Genomic DNA, 24,029 nt, shown 5'->3' with positions numbered 1-24,029 from the left:
TGTAGGCGTTGTTATTCACTTTCTCCAACACCTGAAAAGGACCATCACCATGCGGTAACAGCTTAGACCGCCTCTGGGCTGGAAATCGTTCCTTTCGGAAATGAACCCAAACCCAATCTCCCACATCGAAGGTGACTCGCTTTCTGCCCTTGTTTGCTTGCTTTGTATACTGTTGAGTCCTTCGTTCGAGGTTCTCCTTAACCTGTTGATGCAATTTCCTCACGTATTCTGCTTTTGCTTTACCGTCCCTGTTCATCACCTATTCCTGCGGCAAAGGCAACATATCTAGAGGCGTAATAGGATTAAAGCCATAAACAACCTCAAAAGGTGACATCTTAGTAGCAGAATGTACAGCATGGTTATAAGCGAATTCAACGTGTGGCAAACAATCTTCCCAAGTTTTGATGTTCTTTTTAATGATGGATCGAAGTAAAGTAGATAAAACTCTATTAACAACCTCAGTTTGCCCATCAGTTTGGGGATGACAAGTAGTAGAAAACATAAGTTTCGTACCTAGTTTGCTCCAAAGAGTCCTCCAGAAATGACTCAAAAACTTCACATCCCTGTCAGAAACAATCGACCTAGGAATACCATGTAATAGTACAACATCTTTAAAGAACAAGTTAGCCACATTAATAGCATCATCAGTCTTATGGCATGAAATGAAATGTGCCATCTTCGAGAATCTTTCAACCACAACAAATATACTATCCCGACCTGTTCTAGTTCGAGGTAATCCCAAAATAAAGTCCATTGAAATATCAGTCCAAGGGGATTCAGGAATAGGTAAAGGTAAGTACATACCATGTGGTGAAACCTTCGATTTTTCTTTCTTACATGTCACACAACGTTCACAGTAGCGTTCAATGTCCCGGCGCATCTTAGGCCAGAAAAGATGCTCTTTTAAGGTGTGTAATGTTTTAGTGACCCCAAAATGACCCATCAATCCACCTTCATGTGCTTCACGGATCAGTATATCACGCATTGAACCCTGTGGAATGCATATCCTGTTTTCTTTGAAAAGATATCCATCATGCCTGTAGAATTTTCCATCTGTGATATATCGTAAAGCCTCATGGTCAATGTGGATCACAAACTCCTTAGGCAACAAGTAATGCTGCCATGTCTCCAATGCCTGAATCAGTGCATACATCTCTTTATCATAAACCGAATAATTCAATGTTGCTCCACTCAGTTTCTCGCTAAAATATGCAACGAGCCTCTTTTCCTGTATTAAAACTGCGCCTATACCAACTCTAGAAGCATCACATTCAATTTCAAAAGTTTTATCAAAGTGATGTGATCTGGCTCGGTTGATTGAGTCGATTCACTTGATTGCCCGATCGTCGACGAGAAGTTCGTTCGAAATTGTTTTAAGATGAAGATTGTTTTCAGTTTAAGCGGAAGACTTTTAAAAGGGTTCAAAAGATAGGCTAAATTCGGATATTTTGTAGGTTCGGTTTAATAAGAAAAGAAATAAAGTTTATATTTAATAAATAGGATGGAGATGAAAAAAATGAACTTAAGTATTAAGAACGATTCAATACTATGTAAAGTATTGCCCCGGGACTTATATTGCTTAAGGTGGGTTTAATGGAAGTCGAAGATGGACCTTGACTCGTTACCTATAGAGAGGTAGGAACCAAAGGTATAAAAAGGTGGATGAACGCCACACCAGGATGGTGATAAGTTCAAAAGAGAACGATAGACGCCACTAGCACGCTAGATAAGTCAGATCGAAACTCGTACGAATTTAGAGAGGAGAAAACTCACTCTTTGAACAAAGTTCATTCAAATGATCAAAAGTCAAAAGTCCCTTACAAATGAAATCAACAAACTATTTATACTAGTTTCTTATGCTAACCGAATAGTCCATTCATGAACTTAAGGATTAAGTAATGAACCTAAATTAAGACATGAACCTTCTAGAAAAATGACCAATGGTGTCCTTGTCCATGTTCGGCTGAATGGTACTTCAATGGGCAGCTTCATGGCTAAGGAAATGAACTTGAAGGCTTGGTGAATGTATGGGAGAGCAATGGACATGTCTAGGTTCGGCCAAGGTGTGAATGGACACTCCAAGAGATGCCTTTTGGCCGAATAGGTACTTAGGAGATCAATGGACAGCAACCGATGCATGTAAGTGAATATTCATGCATTCTTCCATTCATTGTATTAAATCATTCATGCATCATCCTTACGTTCATTGAACCAGCCCATTCATGAATCATCTTTAATTGTGTTCCCACATCATGCATTGTAAGTAGACGTTCATGCACCTAGCTTGAATGAATCTCCACATTCGGCTGTACCTAAAAACACACATGAACTTAATTAATTTCAAGCAAATTCAGCTGAACTAAATTAAAGTATAATGTGAACATCCTAAATAACATTGAGACAACTTAAATATTAACAAATCATAACACATAAATTCGGCTGGACAAATTTAAAACATGTAATAATTTAGACAAATTAAATGACATCTAGACACCTTTAATTCAGCCAAATCAAGACATATTAAACACTTGTAATAAATTAAGACATATTTAAAAGCTGTAATGAAACTTATTTACATGCTTATTTAAATGGTCTAAAACTCCAGCAAATAAAATTAATTTAGCTAAAAGCTAATAATGAGCTGAATTGAATTTAAACCAAGCTCAAACGAGCTGAATTAAGCTCAGGTGAGCTAAAATAAAATTCGGTGAGCTGAACCAAGCTAAATGGAGCTTGAGGAGCTGAATTCAAGCTGAAATCAAGGGCATCCTTGGCCAGGGTCATATCACAAAGTCAGGTAAGGCTAACACTGGTGCTTTTGTCAAACAATCCTTAATTTTTAGAAAGGCATCTTCTTGTTCTTTACCCCACAAGAAGTTGGAATTCTTCTTAATAATTCCGGTTAGGGGTGCGGTAATAGAACTGAAGTTAGGAACAAACCGTCGATAAAAACTAGCTAAACCATGAAATGATCTAACCTGAGTAATCGATGTCGGTCGTGGCCATTCCTGAATTGCCTTTATTTTCTCATGATCAACTTCAACACCCTGTGCACTCACAATGTAACCAAGAAATGTAAGTCTGTCAGTACAAAACACACATTTCTCTACGTTACCATACAATCTTTCTTCTCTCAAAGTCTGCAATACAGCTCTCAGATGTTCTACGTGATCCTGCAAAGTCTTGCTATAAACTAAAATGTCATCAAAGTACACAACACAAAACTTTCCAATAAAAGATCTCAGAACACGGTTCATTAGTCGCATAAAAGTACTAGGTGCATTACTTAAACCAAAAGGCATCACTAACCATTCATACAAACCTAGCTTTTTTTTGAAGGCTGTCTTCCATTCGTCGCCTTCTCGCATGCGAATCTGATGATATCCACTCTTCAAGTCAATTTTGGAGAAGATGACGGCTCCGCAAAGCTTGTCCAACATGTCATGAAGTCTAGGGATAGGATGACGATACTTAATTGTAATTTGATTCACAGCTCTACAATCTACGCACATCCTCCAAGACCCATCTTTCTTCGGTACTAACAACACCGGAACAGCACATGGACTCAGATTTTCTCGAATATAACCCTTGTCCATCAATTCTGCAACTTGCCTTTGAAGCTCTTTCGTCTCTTCAGGGTTAGTACGATAAGCTGGTCGATTTGGAATGGTGGCACCTGGAATGAAATCAATCTGGTGCTTAATGCCACGATGAGGTGGTAATCCCTTCGGTGTTTCTTTCGGAAACACATCCTCAAACTCTTGCAAAAGGGACAGAATCGATGCAGGCAAATCAGCAGGAAACTCAGCCAATAAACAATGATCTTTAAACATTAAAATAAACAAGGATTGGTGAGAGGAAAGACATTTCCTGATTTCTCGACTGCTTGCATATACGCTCATCTTTTTCTTCTCCTTTGCAACTTCCTTACTCTTTTTCAAGCTTGTTTGATCTTCAATTACTTGACTCGGTGTCAAAGGAGCCAAAGTAATCTTCTTACCTGCATGCATAAAAGAGTATCAATTTGTAAAACCATCATGCATTGCCCTCTTGTCATACTGCCAAGGACGCCCCAAAAGAAGGTGAGTAGCATCCATCGACACAACATCACAAAGGACCTCGTCCTTGTAGTTTCCAATTGAAAACAGTACAACCACTTGTTTCGTCACTTTAAGTTCTCCACCATCATTCAACCACTGCAACTTGTACGGATTCGGATGCTTTGTCGTCTTAAGACCTAATCTGTCAACCATCACTGAACTAGCAACATTAGTACAACTACAGCTATCAATAATCACAACACATACCTTATCTTGAACCTTGCATCGTGTGTGAAAGATAGTCTCACGTTGTTGCTCGTCTTTCACCTGTTGCACATTCAAACTACGTTTGACACCATGATCTCCATAACTTGACCAGATTCAGTAATTTCTAGGTCATTCTCTTCATCTTCTTTAGTCGGGAGTTCATGTACATCTTCCTCAGAATCTGACTCGATCTCTCCATCTTCTCGCATCAACATAACCCTCCGATTAGGACACTGGCTAGCAACATGTCCTCTACCAAGGCACTTAAAGTACTGAATATCTCTTGATCGTTCTGGTGCCACCATTGGTTGTTTGCCACGTCCATTATCAGCAATGGGAGGCTTTGGTTTGCTGGATTCGCCTAGCTCTCGAATCCGTAATGGCGGTTGTGGTGCTTGTTTCCTGGAATTGTTATGGGTATATAAAGGATTCGAAAAAGATTTAAATGGAGTATTACCTCGAGTAGAAGCTTTTCTACGTTGTTGTCACTCAATTTTGATCGCCATATGCACCATGTCATCCAACTCAACATAATGTTGCATTTCAACAATGTTTGCTATTTCAGAATTTAAACCTGCCAAAAACCGAGCCATAGTCGCCTCACGGTCCTCAACTATGTTTGCACGCATCATGGACATCTCCATCTCCTTGAAATAGTCCTCAACGCTCCTGTTGCCCTGTTTCAAGGTTTGTAATTTCTGAAATAAATCTCGATGATAGTGAGAAGGAACAAATCATCTCCGCATGATACGCTTCATATCTTCCCATGTTCTCACTAGACCTTCACCTGTACGTCTTCGACTAATCAGTAATTGGTCCCACCATACCAGTGCATAGTCAACAAACTCCATAGCTGCTAGTCGAACTTTCGTCTATTCTGAGTAGTTATAACACTCAAAAACGTGTTAAACCTTGCTTTCCCATGTCAGATAAGCATCTGGATCTGAACGTCCCTGAAAAGAAGGTATGGCAACTTTAATGTTAGAAATATTATAATCAACTGTGCGTCCTAGTCGTTGATTCACCCTTGGTGAATGTTCAATGTCATTTTCATCATTATGTTCATTATGGACAGATTGTGAACCACCCCCTTCAATCTTGTCCAAACGAGAGTGTATAGGCTCTAATGCATTTTCTAATAGACGTTGCAAGGTGCGAGTAATAGCTTGAATTTGCAAATCTGGTGGTTGATCTCCACCACGACTACGATCTTCTGTTCCTGTCATCTAAAGCAACACACGAGAATACAGATAATGAGTTAAGTAAAACAAAAGTAAAAGTCCTCACAGCACACTCTCAAAATCTTTCAGTTTTCACTCCAAATTACTGTGCACTCTAAAATAGCACTCAGCGCTCGTGTTTCACTCGGGAGAATGCATGAATGACTCTTTTTGTCTCCCCTTCTATTCTCACAACGCTCAATGCCTTTTTCCCTCACAATTTCTCATTTTTTTAGTTCTTTAAAGGACTAATCCAACATTTCAGAACCTGTTATAATTGTGTTGGCTATAAGGAAAACACACGGTTAGAGAAAAAATAAATAAATAAAAGGAAAGGATAAGAAAAGAGTAAAAGGATGGAATTTAAATAATTTAGTTTCTTACTGCAAAGAAGTGCTTTACAACATTCCTAGCACCGAACAAACAAGAATAGTTTGTTTCGATTGATATCCAAGCACTTCGCAGTTACAGAGTACAAAACTAAACATTATTCAACATTTCAACATAACAAAAACACACTTTTTCTTTCCCAAACTTGATATATTTCAATTCCTCCTTTATTTTTTTTTGAATCTGATTTTTCTTTCTCTTTTTTTGTTATTTTTTTGTTTTGTTTTTGAATTTTCGAAACTGATATATATATTATTTTGTTTTGAATTTCAAATTTTCTTGTTGGAGAAAAAAAAGTACAACAATTCTAACCCTACGCTCTGATACCAGATGATACGATGTAGCCTAACGAAACAGACTATCTTCGTATGTTACGGATCTAGGAATTTGTAAGCACATTCCTGCAACAAGAAAACAACAAGGAATTAAAGAAATAATCATGGTAAAATATGGGTAAAAAAAGAACGAAAATGGAAGGAAAATGAAGTTGTTGGCGTTTAAAACAAAAAGAAATTCAATCGGTGAAGTCGAACGCTTCATGAAACGGCCAAGGCAGCAACTTGAATGTTCAACAATGGCAAAAGTAATCGTTGGAATAGAATAACATTAAACTCGAAAGAACTTGCACAATCTACTGAGCAAACCCGAATCGAATCTGTTCAACGTCAAAAGGACTTGGACCCTCTAGATAGCGATCTAGGAACCCGAAGTATCAAGAAAATTTGACACAACAAACTAAGTCTGAAATGCCAAGGAAAGTTCAATGAAGAACCGAAATTGAGAGAAATTCTCAAACGTAATTGTTTTCATAAATCATCTAACCTGAATACATCATTTTAATATGTATTTATAAGTACAAAAGAGGGGTGTTGAATGGAAATTCGTGGCTGTAATCAAAAGGGTTTAAAATAAGAAGTTATAACTCCTTTTGGCGTCATTTTAATAGCAGCCATACATTTAAATTTCAAACGACAACCTCCCTTGTTCTTATCCTTGTATATTCGGCTACACATGCACACACGCACTCTTGTGCACAAGCGTTCATGTGCTCCTCACATGTTTGGACGCCACATGGGCTGCCACAAATGCATAGGACACTTGCCCTTACATAGGACACGTTTCAGCTGCTTCTGGACTCGTCAGCTGGAGTTGAGCTGGTGGAGCTGAGTTTGACCTAGCTAGAAATGTACTGATCTGAAATGAGCTGGTAACAATCTTTCAAAACTATTTCGAGCTGAGATGAGCTGCATGCACATATTTGAGCTTCAACCGAGCTAGAAATGAGGTCTTAAGCTGCTGTCTATTATTGTTTGAGCTTCAACCGAGCTAGAAATGAGATCTTAAGCTGCTGTCCATTACGTTGCCTTATGGTAAACAAAACAAACATGCATTAAAGTAATGAAAACTTATTGAAAACTTATTTAACAAGCTGTAAACATAATGCAAACACACTTATATACTCAATGGAACTAATGCAAATGTTACACTTCAGTATGTAACACATTATAGAGCTTAGTTTCTACACTAATACAAGCTGTAAACACTTGCAATCTTATTCATTAAAACACAAACAACATCAAATCAATACCAAAACATACTTAAATACACACATAATACATAGTAGAACCTAAATACGTCACATATCAGCATGCAACATGTTATAAAGCCTAAGTTCTAAGGCATGAACATGATCGAATAAATCTGGGATCGTAGCACAAGTAAAGAACAAGGCTTCCCTGAATTTCTTTGCCTTAGATCGAGTAATAGGTCCTAATGGTAAGACCTCCGGATCAGTTTGCTTTGTTGGTGTGAGCGTGCGCACATCAGTTGGTCAAGGTGATAATGACCATAATGATGTCTATGAAACATTTAAAAAATACCAACAACAGTTAGACAAACAGGCTGTCGTACTTCGAACTCTGAGTGCTACTATCAATGAGGTGCGATTGAATCAAGAGCCTCAATATCAAGATCCAATTAAAGAAGATGTGGATAACCAGCCTTTTGCTCATAGGCGCGGTCCTCGACGTGTCCCTAGAACTTATTATGATTTTCATGATCGTGGGCAACCCTCTTTGGCAAAACTGAAGTTCACAATTCCCCAATTTCGTGGTAAGAATGATCCAGAAGCTTATTGTGAATGGGAATCTAAGATTGAACTTATGTTTTGATATTATAAATGTCTGGATGATGAAAAGGTAGCATTAGCAACGCTGGAATTTTCAGATTATGCATTAAGTTGGTGGACTCAACTTGGGGTGAATCGTCATCGGAATTATGAAGGGGAGATTTCGACATGGGATGAGTTGAAACAAATTATGCGTAAAAGATTTATTGCACCTCACTACTATAGAGAGATTAAAACAAAGCTTATAAGACTTGTTCAAGGTAGTTGAACGGTGGATGAATATTTTAATGAGATGGAGATGCTCATTTAGAGAGCTAATGTGGAGGAGGATGAGGAAACAACTACGGTTCGATTTATTGATTGTTTGAATAGGCCAATAGCTAATACATTGTGGCTATAGACTTACATTGATTTGGAAGAAGCAGTTCATAAAGCCATTGAGATCGAGCAACAATTAAAGGAACAAATGATACGAACTCGTCTCGTGATGTTTTGAGTCGTATGTGTTGCCCAATCGTGAATTGAGTAAGGATGGATTCGTTTCGGTTTTAAAATGAAACAAAATAGAGATAATGGCTTCAAACAAAGGTAATAAACAAAATAAAGAGGAAACAATAACAAATTAATTGGCTAAGACCGAAAATGAACCAACAATAACGAATTGTTGACCCGAATCTCAAAATGGTCTTTAGGTGTTTTTCAGTTAAAGGAAACAGGAAAGGAACCTTGACCCACTATCAACTATGATAGGAACCAAAGGTATATTGAACGCCACACCAAAGGTGATAAGTTCAGCAATAAAGAAAAGATGGACGCCACAAGCAATGCTTGATTAGTCAAATCAATTCCGAAAGAACAAAGAGAATTGGATAGCTCACAATTCAAATATTTCATCTATATTCAGCAAAAAAGTTCTCTCTATGGCTGATTACATCTATTTATAATGCTAAAACAAGGTAACCGAATGGTCAAAAACATCCACTTAATGTGCCATAAAAACTGATGTCTTTTCTTATTCTTTGAACCAAATAACTCCTTCCATAAAATCAGTTTAATTCAGCTGATTTGAATGTCTTTAATGGCTTAGAAAATGACTCTTGAGTTGTCCTTGGCTAGTTGAATAGACACCATCTCTTAACCAGCTCCTTAATGACATTCAAAGGCTTGAATAATTTCTCTTGAAAGCTCCAAAAACGGCTGGAAGTGGAAGAGTTGCTGCTAAATTTTAAAGGGCATAAAATGCTCTTTAAAAACTCCTTTTAATGATCTTTAAGCTCCTTTTTTAACAGCCCCTTTAATTGTAACTCAAAAGAACTTGAACAGCCACTTAATTAAATGTGTAACAGCCTTGAATTGTAACCACTATAAGCTAAAAAGTCACCTGCAATAAACACATTAAAATGAGTTTATTAAACAAATGAAAACACTTATTAATCATAACAAACATTAAACTTACTTAAATAAATGAACTAAAACATATATACAATAATTATTCCAGCAACTAGTTTATTAAAGAAGCATAATTTAAAAAAACTTAATTTATGCATCAATAAATAATCCTAGGAACTAGATCAATTAAAAACAACACTTATTAAATAAAGTTCAGCAAAAAACACTTATTAATTAAAACTAAGATGAGTTGAATAAATATTCAGCAACTCATTTATTAAACTAAGATGCTTAAATGCATGGTTTTGAAATGCAAATTTAACTAACATGAAAGTTACATAATTAAACTAACTTGACTTAATTTAATGATGCAAACTTAACTAACATGAAAGTTACATAATGCATGACTTTATTAAATGTAGAACACATATTAATGATGTGCAAACTATGACATAATTAAAAACACAAACTAAAATAACTAAAAATTAATGAATCATAGTCCTTATTTTCCAGCAGCCAAATTGACAAACTAAAATTAAAAACTTCATTTTGCACTTGGCCCCCTCGAGTTTGGACCAATCTCGGTAGCGTCGAGTTGTGTCGTAACATGATGCGACCGGGATCGCATCAACAAAGGTTTGGTTCCTTCTCTACTTCACAATACTACAGAGGTAACAATTCCAATTCTGATTTTAAAAGTTCAAAATCACCTTTTGTTACTAATAAGTCTTCTTTGAGTAATGGAATTAAGCAATTAGATTGGAAAAAAAGGGCTCCTGTTAAAGCGTAAACACCTTCTACGGAGCCCAAATTAGGTGATTCGAATGTGAAGAGGACTCGTGAGATTGAATGTTTTAAGTGCAAAAGGTGTGGTCATTATAGTAGGGAATGCCCTAACACCAGATTACTTCTTCTGAAAGATAATGGTGAGTACACTTCTGACTCTGATAAAATAGATCCAGATATGCCAGAACTTGTGGATGACAGTGACAATGGTGAAGAGTTGGTTGAGCCACCAAAAGAAGGGGACTTTGCTGATTTTCAATGCATTGTAGTTTGCCGAACCTTTAACATCCAGATGAAATATGATGTTGATAACCAAAGGACCAATATTTTCCATTCTCGGTGTTTTATTAAAGGTAACTTATGTTCACTCGTTATTGATAGTGGGAGTTTCTTGAATGTAGTGAGTAGCTATTTGGTGGATTCTTTAAAGTTTCCTTGTACCAAACACCCTAAGCCATATCACCTTCAATGGCTTAATGAATGCTCCGAAGTTAAAGTTACAAAACAGTCCTTGGTCACTTTTAAGCTCGGGAATTATGAGGATGAAGTATGGTGTGATGTGGTCCCAATGCATGCGGCACACTTGCTCCTTGGACGGCCTTGGCAATTTGATCGCGATGTCACACATCAAGGTAAGCTTAATCGATACTCCCTTGTGTTTAAAGGCCAGAAATTCAATTTTTCTCCTTTAAATCCCACTGATGTATATAAAGATCAATTGAAGATGATGAAATTTTGTGAGGGGGTAAGGGAGAAAGGACAAGTACAAAAGACAGAGAGAAAAGAGGCTAGTAGTGAAAAAAGTCAAAATCTAAAAAGCCCAAAGGTGAGTGAATCCACAAGTTGTAAAATGAGAGAAAAAAATTTTGGCAACAAAAAAAGATGTGCGGAGAGCCCTACTCAATAAACAGTGTTGTATCCTTGTGAGGTTTAGGAAAAATTATTTATCTTTATCTGACGTTAACAAAAATTTGCCTAGTGTGTTTCCGTGTCTTTTGTAGGATTATGAGGATGTTTTTAGTGAGGCCCCTAAAGGTTTACCACCTTTACGTGGGATAGAGCATCAAATTGACTTAGTAACCGGAGCTTCAATACCAAATCAACCAGTCTATAGATGCAATCCCTAGGAGACAAAGGAATTGCAACAACAAGTTGAGGATTTACTAGACAAAGGGTACATTTATGAGAGCCTAAGCCCTTGTGTCGTTCCTGTCTTATTGGTACCAAAGAATGATGGTACGTATCGAATGTGTGTTGATTGCTGCCCAATCAACAAAATAACGGTAAAGTATCGACATCCAATTCCTAGACTTGATGATATGCTTGATGAATTACATGATTCAATTATATTTACAAAAATTGATTTAAAAAGAGGTTATCATCAAATTCGAATAAGGGAAGGGGATGAATGGAAAACAACCTTTAAAACAAAATTTGGATTGTATGAATGGTTAATTATGCCTTTCGACCTTACTAATGCACCTAGTACATTTATGAGATTAATGAATCACGTTTTAAGGCTTCACTTGGGTAAATTTGTAGTAGTTTACTTTGATAATATTTTAATTTACTCCAAGACATTAGATGATCATGTTTTCCATGTTCGAATCGTTTTAGATATTTTGCAAGCTAAAAAATTATTTGCCAACCTTGATAAATGCACATTCTGTTGTGATAAACTAATATTCTTAGGTTTCATAGTTAGTGCTCAAGGTATTCATGTGATGAGGACAAAGTCAAGGCAATCAAGGAGTGGCCGACTCCTAAATCGGTAACTGAGGTGAGATCTTTCCATGGTTTAGTTAGTTTTTTATAAACGATTTGTAAAAGATTTCTCTACTATTACTGCCCATTAACAGAGGTTATAAAGAAATTTGTGGGTTTCAAATAGGGTGAAACCCAAGAAAAGGCTTTTCAGACCCTAAAAGCTAAGTTATGTTCTGCTCCTCTTCTTAAATTACCTGATTTTACTAATACTTTTGAACTTGAGTGTGATGCTTCAGGAATTGGAATTGGCACCGTTTTAATGCAAGATAAGCAACCAATTGCTTATTTTAGTGAGAAATTGAATGGTGCACAATTAAACTACTCAACTTATGACAAAGAACTGTTGGCATTGGTTCGTGCACTTCAAGTATGGCAACGCTATTTGCTGCCTAATGAGTTTTTCATACATACAGATCATGAATCCCTTAAGTGGTTAAAGGGACAAGGTAAGTTGAGTAAACGGCATGCCCAATGGGTAGAATTCATTGAAACATTCCCTTATGTGATAAAATATAAAACAGGTAAAGATAATGTAGTTACAGATGCTTTGTCTAGACAATATGCTTTAATAACTACATTGAATGCTAAAGCCTTAGGGTTTGAACATATTAAGGAGTTATATGACGATGATGCTGATTTCGGCCATATCTATAAGAATTGTGGACATACTACTTTTGAAAATTTTTATCTTGTAGATGGCTTTCTTTTTCGTATAAACAGGTTGTACATACCAAAGTGTTCCATGAGAGACTTATTGATTCATGAGGCCCATAGTGGGGGTTTAATGGGACATTTTGGAGTGGCCAAAACACTAGACATCTTGCAAGAACACTTCCATTGGCCACATATGAAGAAGGATGTCGAAAAGGTATGTTCCAAGTGTATTACATGTAAACAAGCAAAATCTGAGGTAATGCATCATGGGCTTTACACTCCTTTACCGATTCCTACTTCACCTTGGATAGACTTATCCATGGATTTTATTCTAGGTTTGCCTCGAACTAAGAAAGGAAGAGATAGTATATTTGTTGTTGTTGACAGGTTTTCAAAGATGGCACATTTTATTCCTTGTCACAAAACAGATGATGCTACACATGTGGCAAACTTATTCTTTAAGGAGGTGGTAAGACTTCATGGCATCCCTAAAACAATTGTTTCTGACAGAGATGTCAAATTCCTTAGCCACTTTTGGGAGGTATTGTGGGGAAAGCTTGGTACGAAATTACTTTATTCCACTACATGTCACCCCCAAACTGATGGCCAAACTGAAGTAGTTAATCGGATCTTGGGAACCTTGTTACGATCTGTTGTGGGAAAGAACATTAAAAATTGGGAAGAATGCCTACCATTTGTTGAATTTGCATATAATAGATCTATTCATTCTACAACTGGTTATTCTCCATTTGAACTTGTTTTTGGTTTTAACCCACTAACAGTACTTGATCTTGCGCCATTACCACTTGAACACATTGTTAATTTAGATGGCGAACAGAAATCTGAGTTGGTGAAATACTTACATGAGAAGGCTAAGCAACGAATAGCAAAAACAACTGATGCCAACACCAACAAAGCAAACAAGGGGCGCAAACGGGTTATCCTAGACCCCAGGGATTGGGTTTGGGTCCATATGAGGAAAGAACGATTTCCTACAAAAAGAAAGACCAAGTTGGACCTAAGGGGCGATGGGCCTTTCCAAGTACTCGAGTGGATCAACGACAATGCCTATAAAATTGATCTACCTGGTGAGTACAATGTAAGTTCTACTTTTAATGTGGCTGACTTGTCCCCATTTGATTTTTTAGATTCGAGGATGAATCTTTTTGAGGAACGGGGAATGATACGAGTCACAAAGGCCCAACCCAAGCTCAAGAACATGATGGACTCAAATTACCACAACACCTAATAACGAGGTCAAAGGCCAGACAAATGCGTTCCAAACTAAATGGGACCATTCAGGAATTTGTTAGCAAGGCCTTAGATGCGTACATGAAAGAAAGAGAAAATCAAGATTCACATTCTTATTTTCAAGAAAATCAAGAAACTGAATCTTGGCCCAATTTTACTGTTTGGAGCGATTTTAAGAATCAAGAAAATCAAGATTTCAAATCTTGGAAATCTTGGTCCAAGAAACCAAATCTTGCATCCAAAGCGCATTGGATCTCCGTTACGAGCATCAACGAACCAAGTTCGGTAGGAGATGGACTACAAGCCCAAGTTCTAGAAGGCAAGGCCTTATAAGATGATTCCAAGCCCAACCAAGAAGTCAAACCATACTTAGTTGAAAATCAGGCCAAATTGTTAAAGTGGCCCAATTTGTAAAAATTTTAATTGTTTAAATATCTAAGCTTAATTTTTAGACTTTAGGATTATTATATGTAAAAATTCGGCCCAAGCAGCTCATTAAAATGCCTTGGCTGAATTTCCCTCTTAATTTATTAATTAGGTATTTTTTAAGTTTTCCTAATGAGATTAGGAAATGGATAGAAGGCCTACTAATAGGCATGGTTGGCCACCTTGTTGGACACATTACAATTACATTGAAAATTTCAGGTTTGCTTTGAGTGAAAATTCTCTTTGAGTTCTTCAAGAATTTTCTCTTGAGTTTTCTTTAGAAGTAGTTTTAACAATCTTTTTGATTGTGGGAGCCATCTTCAGCCTTCTTCTTGCCATTGATCTTCATTAGAGGGTAGATTAGAGCCATTCGAAGGGAGTTGTGAAATCTTTCGGGATTTTGGGATTTCAATCTCTTTTTAATTTCTGCTTGTGTCGATTTCATTATCTAACTTGTTTAAGATTTCTTGTTGCGTTTCCAGCCTTATTCAACATTAAAGAAACTGATCGACACCCTTCTTGCCAGCAAGAATCGATCATTAATTCATCTTTTCCATTGATCTTGCCATCTATTCATCACAATTCTGATTAAATTTGGTTTGCTGGAATTTGGAGTTTGATTTGATGTTTTGGATGTTAATCTTTTTGGATTCAGTTTGGGAAGCTCATAATCATTCTTGATTATCGAAGATCATTCTTAATCCATAATTTCCCTCTTTCTTGCTGCACGATTCCTCATTCTAAATGAATTTTTGTTCATTTTGTGATCTGTTGAATTAACTTTCTGTTTTGGTGCAATTGACAGATTCGGTTGAATTAGAGGCTTCTTTGAAGTTTATTCACGTGTTCTTGACTTTCGAATTCCCTAATAATAAGTGTTTCGATTCTTGGTTTATTCTTTGCTGATTTAGAGTTTTATTTCAGATCTGGAAATTCTAAGATTTGATCTTTCTGCTTCGTTTCAGATCCAAGTGTTTAGAGTTTTCTTAGGAGTTTCCCGTGACTTGACGACTCGATCTTGGTCCGCGCGCAACCCTCTATCACTAGCCATGCATGATCCTATAAATAGTTGTTCATTTTCATTGTAAAAGAACTTTTAAACCTTTGAATAATGTTTATAACATTTTGTGAGTTTTCAACTCTCTTATTTCGTTTTAAACTCAAGCTGACTTATCTAGCATAGTTAGTGGCGTCTACCTTGTTTCCTTGAACTTATCACTCAACCTCGAGTGTGGCGTTCACCCCAATTATACTGATAGAGGATTGTGCGGGGACCAAGATCGAGTTGCCAAGTCACGAGAAAATTCCTAAGAAAGCTTTAGACAATCGGATCTGAAACAAAACAAAGAAATAAAACTTATCAGTACCAGATCTGAAATGAAAACCCTAAAACCATGGATAATTAGCTAATAATCAGAACACGAATTAATATGGTTCCTTGGAGGCCAAGAAAGAAGATCTAAATAGCAAGAATGACTCTCCAAGCCGAATCTGACCTGGAGAAAATGAAACAACAAGTTAAACTCAAGTGATTAAGAAACCAAATCAGAATAGGAAATAGAGTACTTGGGCGGCAAGAAATCTGAAAAAATTATGTTTAACGAACAGTTCTTGATGTCAAATGTGGTGCAAAGATTGATCTTGAACTTTGGGAATGGTCGAAACGAACAAGAACAATAAAATCTGAAATGAAACAGCAAGACCAATGTAGAATCAATTAGATCTGAAATTAAAATAATCAAAACAATAAAAGAGGGGTTTGGATGGTAAAAAAGATGGGTTTGGAGAATCAAAACATTTCTTGATGTCCAAGGGTGGTGTCGATCAGATTCTTGAAGGTTGAACGGGGCTAGAAATGCAATAAGAGAACTTAAACAAGTTAGATAATGAAATCGACACAAGCAGAAATTAAAAACAGATTGAACAACAAGAAAATAAAGATAAAGACCTAAGAAGCCTTGAAATTGATAAAGATTTCACAACTCCCTTCAAACGACTCTAATCTCCCCTCCAATGAAGAACAATGGCAAGAAGAAGGCTGAAGATGACTCCCACAATCTAATAGATTGTTAAAACTACTTCTAGAGAAAACTCCAAGAGAAAATTCTTGGAGAAAAACTCAAGAGAATTTGCAAGCAATCAAAATCTGATTTCAAGTGTATTGTTGTGTGTATGGCCGGCCAAGCCTTACATATATATAGGCCTCTATTATTTTCCTAACCCTATTAGAAAACTAAAGCTAAAAAAAACTCCTAATTATTTGATTTAAAGGGAAATTCGGCCAAGGGCTTTTAGTTGGGCCTCTTGGACTGAATATTTACATAGTAATTAATTTATAAAGTCTAAAATTGAAACTAAGTATTTAAAGAATTAAAATTTTACAAATTGGGCTACTTTGATAATTTGGCCTGATTTTCAACTAAGTCTAATTTAACTTTCTGGATTGGCCTGATTTTCAATTTGGCCTGACAATTTGACAAAAAAGTGAATCTTGATTTTCTTTTTCCTTCGTGTACGCATCTAAGGCCTTGCTAATAAATTCTTGAATGGTTCCATTTAGTTTTGAATGCATTTGTCTGGCCTTTGACCTCGTTATTTGGCCTTGTGGTAATTTGAGCCCATCAAGTTCCTGAGCTTGAATTGGGCCTTTGTGACTCGTATCATATACCTTTGGTTCTTACTTTACTAAGTAACGGGTCAAGGTTCTATCCTATCCATTCTGCAAAACCACCTTAAAGTCTTATAGGTTTCAGGTCGACACTCAACTATAGTGTTGGGTCACTCTTGATCTTTAGCCCATTCACTTCTATCTTTCACCAACCATTTCCTTTATTTATCTTCTTGATTAGTCGAACCTATAATTCCTCAATATTCATTATTTCGAGCCAATCCTTGTTACCATCATCTAAACTTAGCCTAATTTCCATCATATTTCAAGATCGAGCGATACTTCTCCATTTTAACGATCGGGCACATCAACGACTTGACTAACATCACCGAGCCAGTTCGCATCATTTGGTATCAGAGCTGGTCAAAATCGAGGAGTACGAACGTTCATGAAGTTGCCAAAGTAAGTCATTATGAAAAAAACAAAAATTCAAAAAAAAATATTTTGTATTCAAATTTCTCTATTGTAATCAGCATGTTGTATTAAAAAAATAAAGAAATTTCGAAAAAAAAAGTGTTGAAAAGTTGCAAAAAAAAGAAGAAAGAATCTGTTTTGAAGACGTTCATAGTTTTCCTGATCTTAAAGTGCTTTTCTACCAAACACAAACCAATCGCCACACTTAGCAGCATCCTTTTTATTTATTTTTCTTTACAGCCTACCTTGCACTCCTTACATCAACTACCTTTGTGAACCCCTTTGAAGCCGACCCTCTAGGCCTGCTTGTAAGTCAGAACAAGTTGATTACGAAGTTTGAGAGGCGAATCGAGTGCTAAAAGGCACAAATGAAAATACATCAAGATAAAAGCCAAAATAAGAGTGAAACACGAGTGGAGAGCCATCTATTATTTTCTTTGCAAGAGAACTTGTGAGATTTTTCTGGTGAGGATTATTTTTTCTTTCTAATTTATATTTTGTTTTTAACATTTTGTTGGAACATGTCTGAAGAATTTTCTGAATTTGATTTCCAAAAGTGGAAGCGAGAAATGCAAAGGATAATGCAGTCTGAATTCCGACAAATACAAGAAGTAGAACTCCAGGTACCATTCGCCAAAGATAAAGAAGATTTGACATATGCTATTATTGACACCGAAAAGAGTTCAATCCTTCAAAGATTGGAGATTGAATCGCAATGTGAGAATCTGTTTCACACTCGATACTGTGTCCACAATAAAGTCTCTTGCATCACTGTTAATGGTGAAAGTAATTCAAATGTGGCCAGCACTAGAATGGTGGAAAAACTTGGCTTACCCGTTACCAAGCATCCCTAAATAAGCAGTGGTGGTTTAACAACAAAGGCGAATTTGAGGTTACTCAACAAGCGTGTGTTGCCTTTTCCATCGGTAGATACCAAGATGAAGTTGTTTGTGATGTGGTACCTATTCAAGCCTGCCATTTGTTGCTAGGAGAACCATGCCAATCAGATCGTAAGGTCACTCATGATGATCGTACGAATAGGTATTCCTTCAAGCATCAAGGAAGGAAAATCACCTTAGCACCGCTCACACCGGAACAAGTCCATGAGGACCAAATCAAATTAAAAAAATTGGTTGTAAAAGAATGTGAGCGAGAGAAGAACATTGAAAAGAAAGTGAAAGAAATGAAAAAGAGAAAGAAGAAGATGAGAATTCAAAAAAAAGTGAGTGAAAAGGAGAAAGAGATTGAAAAAGAAATTGAAAGAAAACAAAAAGAAAACGAAAAGAAAATTGAAAAAGAGATTGAGGTAAAAAAAAAGAGTAAGCAAGAAACGAGTGTTGCTAGAAAAGAAACGAGAGTCGATGAGTTTTCTAAAATAAAAGAAACGACGAAAAAAGATGCAAGAAAACAAGAAATAATGAGGAATGTATTCACTCATCCACATGTGAATTTTTTTCATGTTGTTTCTTTACAAGTTTATGAAGAATTGATTAATAAGTTTCATCTTCATTATCTTCCAAAGGAAATGATAGAAGGTTTGCGCGTGGACCAAGATCAAGTTGTCAAGTCACGAGAAACTCAAACGAAAATGCTAGACGCTTGGATCTGAAACAAAACAGAAAATTAAATCTTAGCAGCAATAGATCTATAATGGAGCGCCCAAAGCAAGAAAGAATTAGCTAATAATTAGAACATGTATTAATATGGTTTCTTGGAAGCCAAGAAACGAGTTCTAAATTGCACGAATGACTCTCCAAGCCAAATCTGACAATGAGAACCCAAAACAGCAAGTTAAACTCAACGGATCAAGAAACCCAAATCTGAATAGGAAAATAGAATACTTGGATGGCAAGAAATCTGGAAAAATATGATTGACAGACATTTCTTGATGCCAAAGAGTGTTATAAAGATAGATCTTGAAATTTGGGAATGGCTGAAAAGCAACAAGAACAATTAAATTAAGTTAACCCACAAATCAGCAAAAACAACAACAATTAAAGAATGACAAACAGCAAGAAAGATGAATAGAGTCCTAAGAAGCCTTGAAATCGAGAAAGATTTCACAACTCCCTTCAAACGGCTTTAATCTCCCCTCCAATGAAGAACAATGGCAAGAAGAAGGCTGAAGATGGCTCCCACAATAAAAAAGATTATTAAAACTCCTTCTAAAGAAAACTCTTAGAGAACTCAAAGAGAATTTTCACTCAACAAAACAAATCTGATTTCAATGTATTCTTCAAGTGTAATGTGTATAAGGGTGGCTGTCCAAGCCATACATATAGGCCTTCCAACTATTTTCCTAGTCCTAATAGGAAAACTAAAAAAAAAACCTAATTTTTTTTTACTTTAAAGGGGAAATTCAGCCAAGGACATTAAATGGGCCTCTTGGACTGAATCTTTACATAGAAATTTATTCATAAAGTCTAAAAATGAAAACTAAGTATTTAAAGAATTAAAACTTAACAAATTGGGCCACTTTGACAATTTGGCCCGATTTTCAACTAAGTTAAATTTAAATTTCTTGATTGGGCTTGGAACATCTTGTTGGGCCTTGTCTTCAAGAGCTTGGGCTTGTAATCCGTTCTCTCCTGAAATAGGCTTGTTAATGCTCATATGATAGGGGGTTGAGCGCGGACCAAGATCGAGTTGTCAAGTCACGAGAAACTCCTACGAAAACTCTAAACGCTTGGATCTGAAATGAAACAGCAAAACTTAATTAGAATCAATTAGATCTGGAAACTAAAAATCCCCAAATCAATAAAGAACAGCCAAGAATCAAAACACTTATGAATAGATGTTCTTGGAAGCCATGAACACGAAATTAAGCCCCAAGATTAACTTCCAATCAGCCGAAACTATCAAAGAACACAAAACAACAACTAAATTAAAAACAGATTGCAAAATCAATGGACACTAGTTATAGGGATTGGACGGCAAGAAAAGGGGGATTTTTGTGAATCAAAAATGTTTCTTTATGTCCAAGGAAGTGCCGAATCAGATTTTGAAGTTTGGAATGGCTGAAACGAAACAAGAACAATTAATCCGAAATTATTCAACAAAACGGCACAAGTAGAATTTAATAAAGAAGAATGAACAGCAAAAGAATATGGAAAAGTCCTAAGAAGCATTGAAATCCCGAAAGATTTCACAACTCCCTTCAAACGGCTCTAATGTCCCCTCTAATGAAGATCAATGGCAAGAAGGAGTCTGAAGATGCCTTCCACAATCAAAAAGATTGTTAAAACTACTTCTAAAGAAAACTCAAAGAAAATTTTTGAAGAACTCAAAGAGAATTTTCAGTCAAAACAAATCTAAAATTTTCAATGTAATTGTAATGTGTGTAAGGGTGGCTGGCCAAGCCATATATATAGGCCTCCTAACTACTTTCCTAGCTCTACTAGGAAAACTTAAAAAAAACCCTAATTTTGAGTTTTAAAGGGAAATTTCATCCAAGGCCTTTAAATGGGCCTCTTGGACTGAATTTTTACATAGAAATTTATTCATAAAGTATAAAAATTAAAATTAAGTATTTAAAGAATTAAATTGGGCCACTTTGACAATTTGGCCTGATTTTCAGCTAAGGGTGGGTTTGGATGGGCGATTGGGTGCGATGCGGTGTGTTTAGCCTACTTTTTATCTCACGCTACAGTATTGCTACAGTATTTAATCTCACCGCCACCGCTGTTTTTACACTAACCGTAGGTAAACGCACCGCCCATCCAAACTCACCCTAAGTCTAATTTAAACTTCTGGATTGGGCTTGGAACATCTTATTGGGCCTTGTCTTCAAGAACTTGGGCTTGTAATCTGTTCTCTCCCGAAATTGGCTTGTTAATGCTCGTAACTGATATCCAATGCGCCTTAGTTGCAAGATTCGGTTTCATGGATCAAGATTTCCAAGATTTGAAATCTTGATTTTCTCGATTCTTGAAATTGCTCAAAATAGCAAAATTGGACCAAGATTCAGTTTCTTGATTTTCTTGAAAACAAGAAAGCGAATCTTGATTTTCGTTTTCCTTCGTATACGCATCTAAGGCCGTTGTGACTCGTATCATCATAACTGAGATCTAATGCGCCTTAGTTGCAAGATTCAGTTTCTTGGACCAAGATTTCTAAGATTTGAAATCTTGATTCTTGAAATCGCTTAAAATAGAAAAATTGGACCAAGATTCGGTTTCTTGATTTCCTGAAAACAAGAAAGTGAATCTTGATTTTCTTTTTCCTTCATATACGCATCTAAGGCCTTTGTGACTCATATCATTCCTCCCTTCCTCAAAAAGATTCGTCCTCGAATCTAAAAAATCAAATGGAGATAAGTCAGCCACATTGAAAGTAGAACTTGTAGTCCAATCATATGCATAACAAAATAAGTATAACGCATACGAATGGACAGATTTAGATTACCATGCAAACAAGCTAATTTACTCGCCAATGCCTCTTCAAATATTCGAAACAAAGATGGACATGTTTTAAGGCATTCAATCATCTCAAATTGTTTCCAAAAACCATGTATAAATCGCGAGTAATAAATCAAATGGTAAACGTAATCATCACAAGTAGGTATTTGAAAAGGTTCACACGGTTCACAGAGTTGCACAATCATACCATGCATTAATCGACGGTCTATAGATTCACTCACACATGCATTATCAAAAACAAGAATCTTTTTATCAACCATCAAAACAGATAGATCATCAATAAATAAAATATGACAGTCAAGCACGTTTTGATCTAAGTGTTTTACAAAAATTAAATCATCAACTCCATCTTTGTCAATATCCGAGGAGTACAAAGGTGTTTCAAAAGTTTCAAGAATCTTACCTTTATAAGCAGAAGAATAAGGGTCGGTTTTACCTTTTCCATTTAATACAAACCTTCGCTCATCGAGGGCATAGTGTAGTCAAAGCTCCGTTGTTGAGTTGACCTTTATCAAATGGAACTCAAACTTCATGTATAACCACAGAAACTATTTAAGGCACGAATATAAATTGAAAAAAAATTTGGCAAATTTCGTTACGTTATTCAAAAACCAAGTATCAAAACAATAGAAAGTATTTGCACAGAATAGATGATGCTTGATTTTCCAACAAAATATACCAAAATAGATTCCGGGTTTAAAAACTTGATTTTGATTAGTCATGCCGAAGTGTAACAAAGATTTCATTAAACCAATCAAGTTAAACCATTAGGATTTTCGCATACATACCAACATATATTCAAAAAAAAATTTATTCACCAAAACAGATTTGCACAAATTCGCAGATTTTACACTTGGAAAATCAAGAGAATAACAATTCACACTTCCTTTCGTAGTGACTTTATCAACCACAATCAAAGAATAACAATTAATCGGATCAAAATGAGGGGATCTTTTAAGAACTATGTCACCAAAAGTTTTATCAATAATTTTCAAATCTGCACAGGACTCGGTTGCTAAAATTTCCTTACCTCGCTTACCTTCGGGCTCATGTAGTGTGATTTCATCTTTGCCTATGTTGATCGTATGAAAGCGCCTTTCATTTGAGAGGTATTGAAGTTGAAAGTTATCTTTCGGTATTTCGGGAACCTAAAAAGTAGCAACACAAGAAAAATTCATATCTTGGTTAGTCGAAACATTCCTCACTACCCTTTCCTCGTCTTTTTCTTTTATTTCTTTTTTTTGTCTCTCAATCTCATTCCATATTCGGTCATTTTCTTGCATCAACATTTCTTGCCTCTCTTTCCTTTTTATTTCTTTTTGTGTCTTCCTTTCATTACAAGATCGAGATGTTACAAACGAATCAGAATGGAAAGACTCTCGATGGGTATGTACGGAATGACTTGCATATGAACAATGATCCCCTTGGAAAACTTCACTCTCAAAACTTGCTTTGCATTGTCTTGAATTCCTTGTTGAATAGGAGTCATGATATGAATCTCTTCTCGAATATTCGTTGGATGTTCACCTTCTTGGCACTCTCATTTCTGCCCTTTCACTTGAATTAAGTTGTCCTCGTTGGGGTCTTTTCTCCACTCGCATCTCATTGATAGTAGCACTCAGTGTTCGAAGTATGGTAGCCCATTCGTCTAACTATTTTTGGATCATTTTAAATTTATCATGGACATCATTATGGTCATCATCAACTTGACCAACTCTAGACATTATTTTTATTCAAAAACCTACAAAACAAAAACTCAACACTCAAAAGGAAAATTAGCAAACCTCACCGTTAAACACTGAAAAAGGAAAATCAAATTCTCAAAGAGGGAGAATTGAGTCTTGTGAGTTCTTTAGTAGAGTCTATATCAACCAATTAGAAAGTGTATGGACCGTAACTACCAAAGAATCCTAATTTGCACTAAGAGTCCAAAAAATGATAACACACCAATTGATTCGTGTTGCACCAAGGAAGAATTGTGCACACGTTGAAATCCTACTAACACAAGAAAAAGAAGGTGTTAGATATTGTAAAGGGAGAATAAAAAGCAAACAAATGAAAACCTACAGCTAAGAATCAATAAAAATTGCTGAAACCTGAAAACCCGAAAAACTGTAGAGTAACTTGATAACTTCGTTCGAGGTGTTCCCGATCTCCAAAAATCACGAAATTTTTAACTGGAATGTCCTTAAATATTGTATATTTGATCTG

General features: G+C 36.2%; 1 protein-coding gene across 1 annotated transcript; it reads right to left on the bottom strand.

Moving 5' to 3' along the window:
* Nucleotides 1–2,780: 2,780 nt before the first annotated feature.
* On the bottom strand, nt 2,781–5,533 carry LOC107950066 (uncharacterized). The gene is made up of 5 exons (XM_041096861.1): nt 5,219–5,533; nt 4,797–4,984; nt 4,412–4,709; nt 4,034–4,367; nt 2,781–4,000 (listed from the first exon to the last, which is right to left on the bottom strand). The coding sequence occupies exons 1-5, from the start codon at nt 5,531–5,533 to the stop codon at nt 2,781–2,783; spliced, it is 2,355 nt and encodes a 784-aa protein (XP_040952795.1).
* Nucleotides 5,534–24,029: the final 18,496 nt, after the last annotated feature.

This window comes from Gossypium hirsutum, chromosome D07 (assembly GCF_007990345.1).
Source record: "Gossypium hirsutum isolate 1008001.06 chromosome D07, Gossypium_hirsutum_v2.1, whole genome shotgun sequence".
In the NCBI taxonomy this organism is placed as follows: domain Eukaryota; kingdom Viridiplantae; phylum Streptophyta; class Magnoliopsida; order Malvales; family Malvaceae; genus Gossypium; species Gossypium hirsutum.
This window is presented reverse-complemented; position numbering and strand designations above follow the sequence as displayed.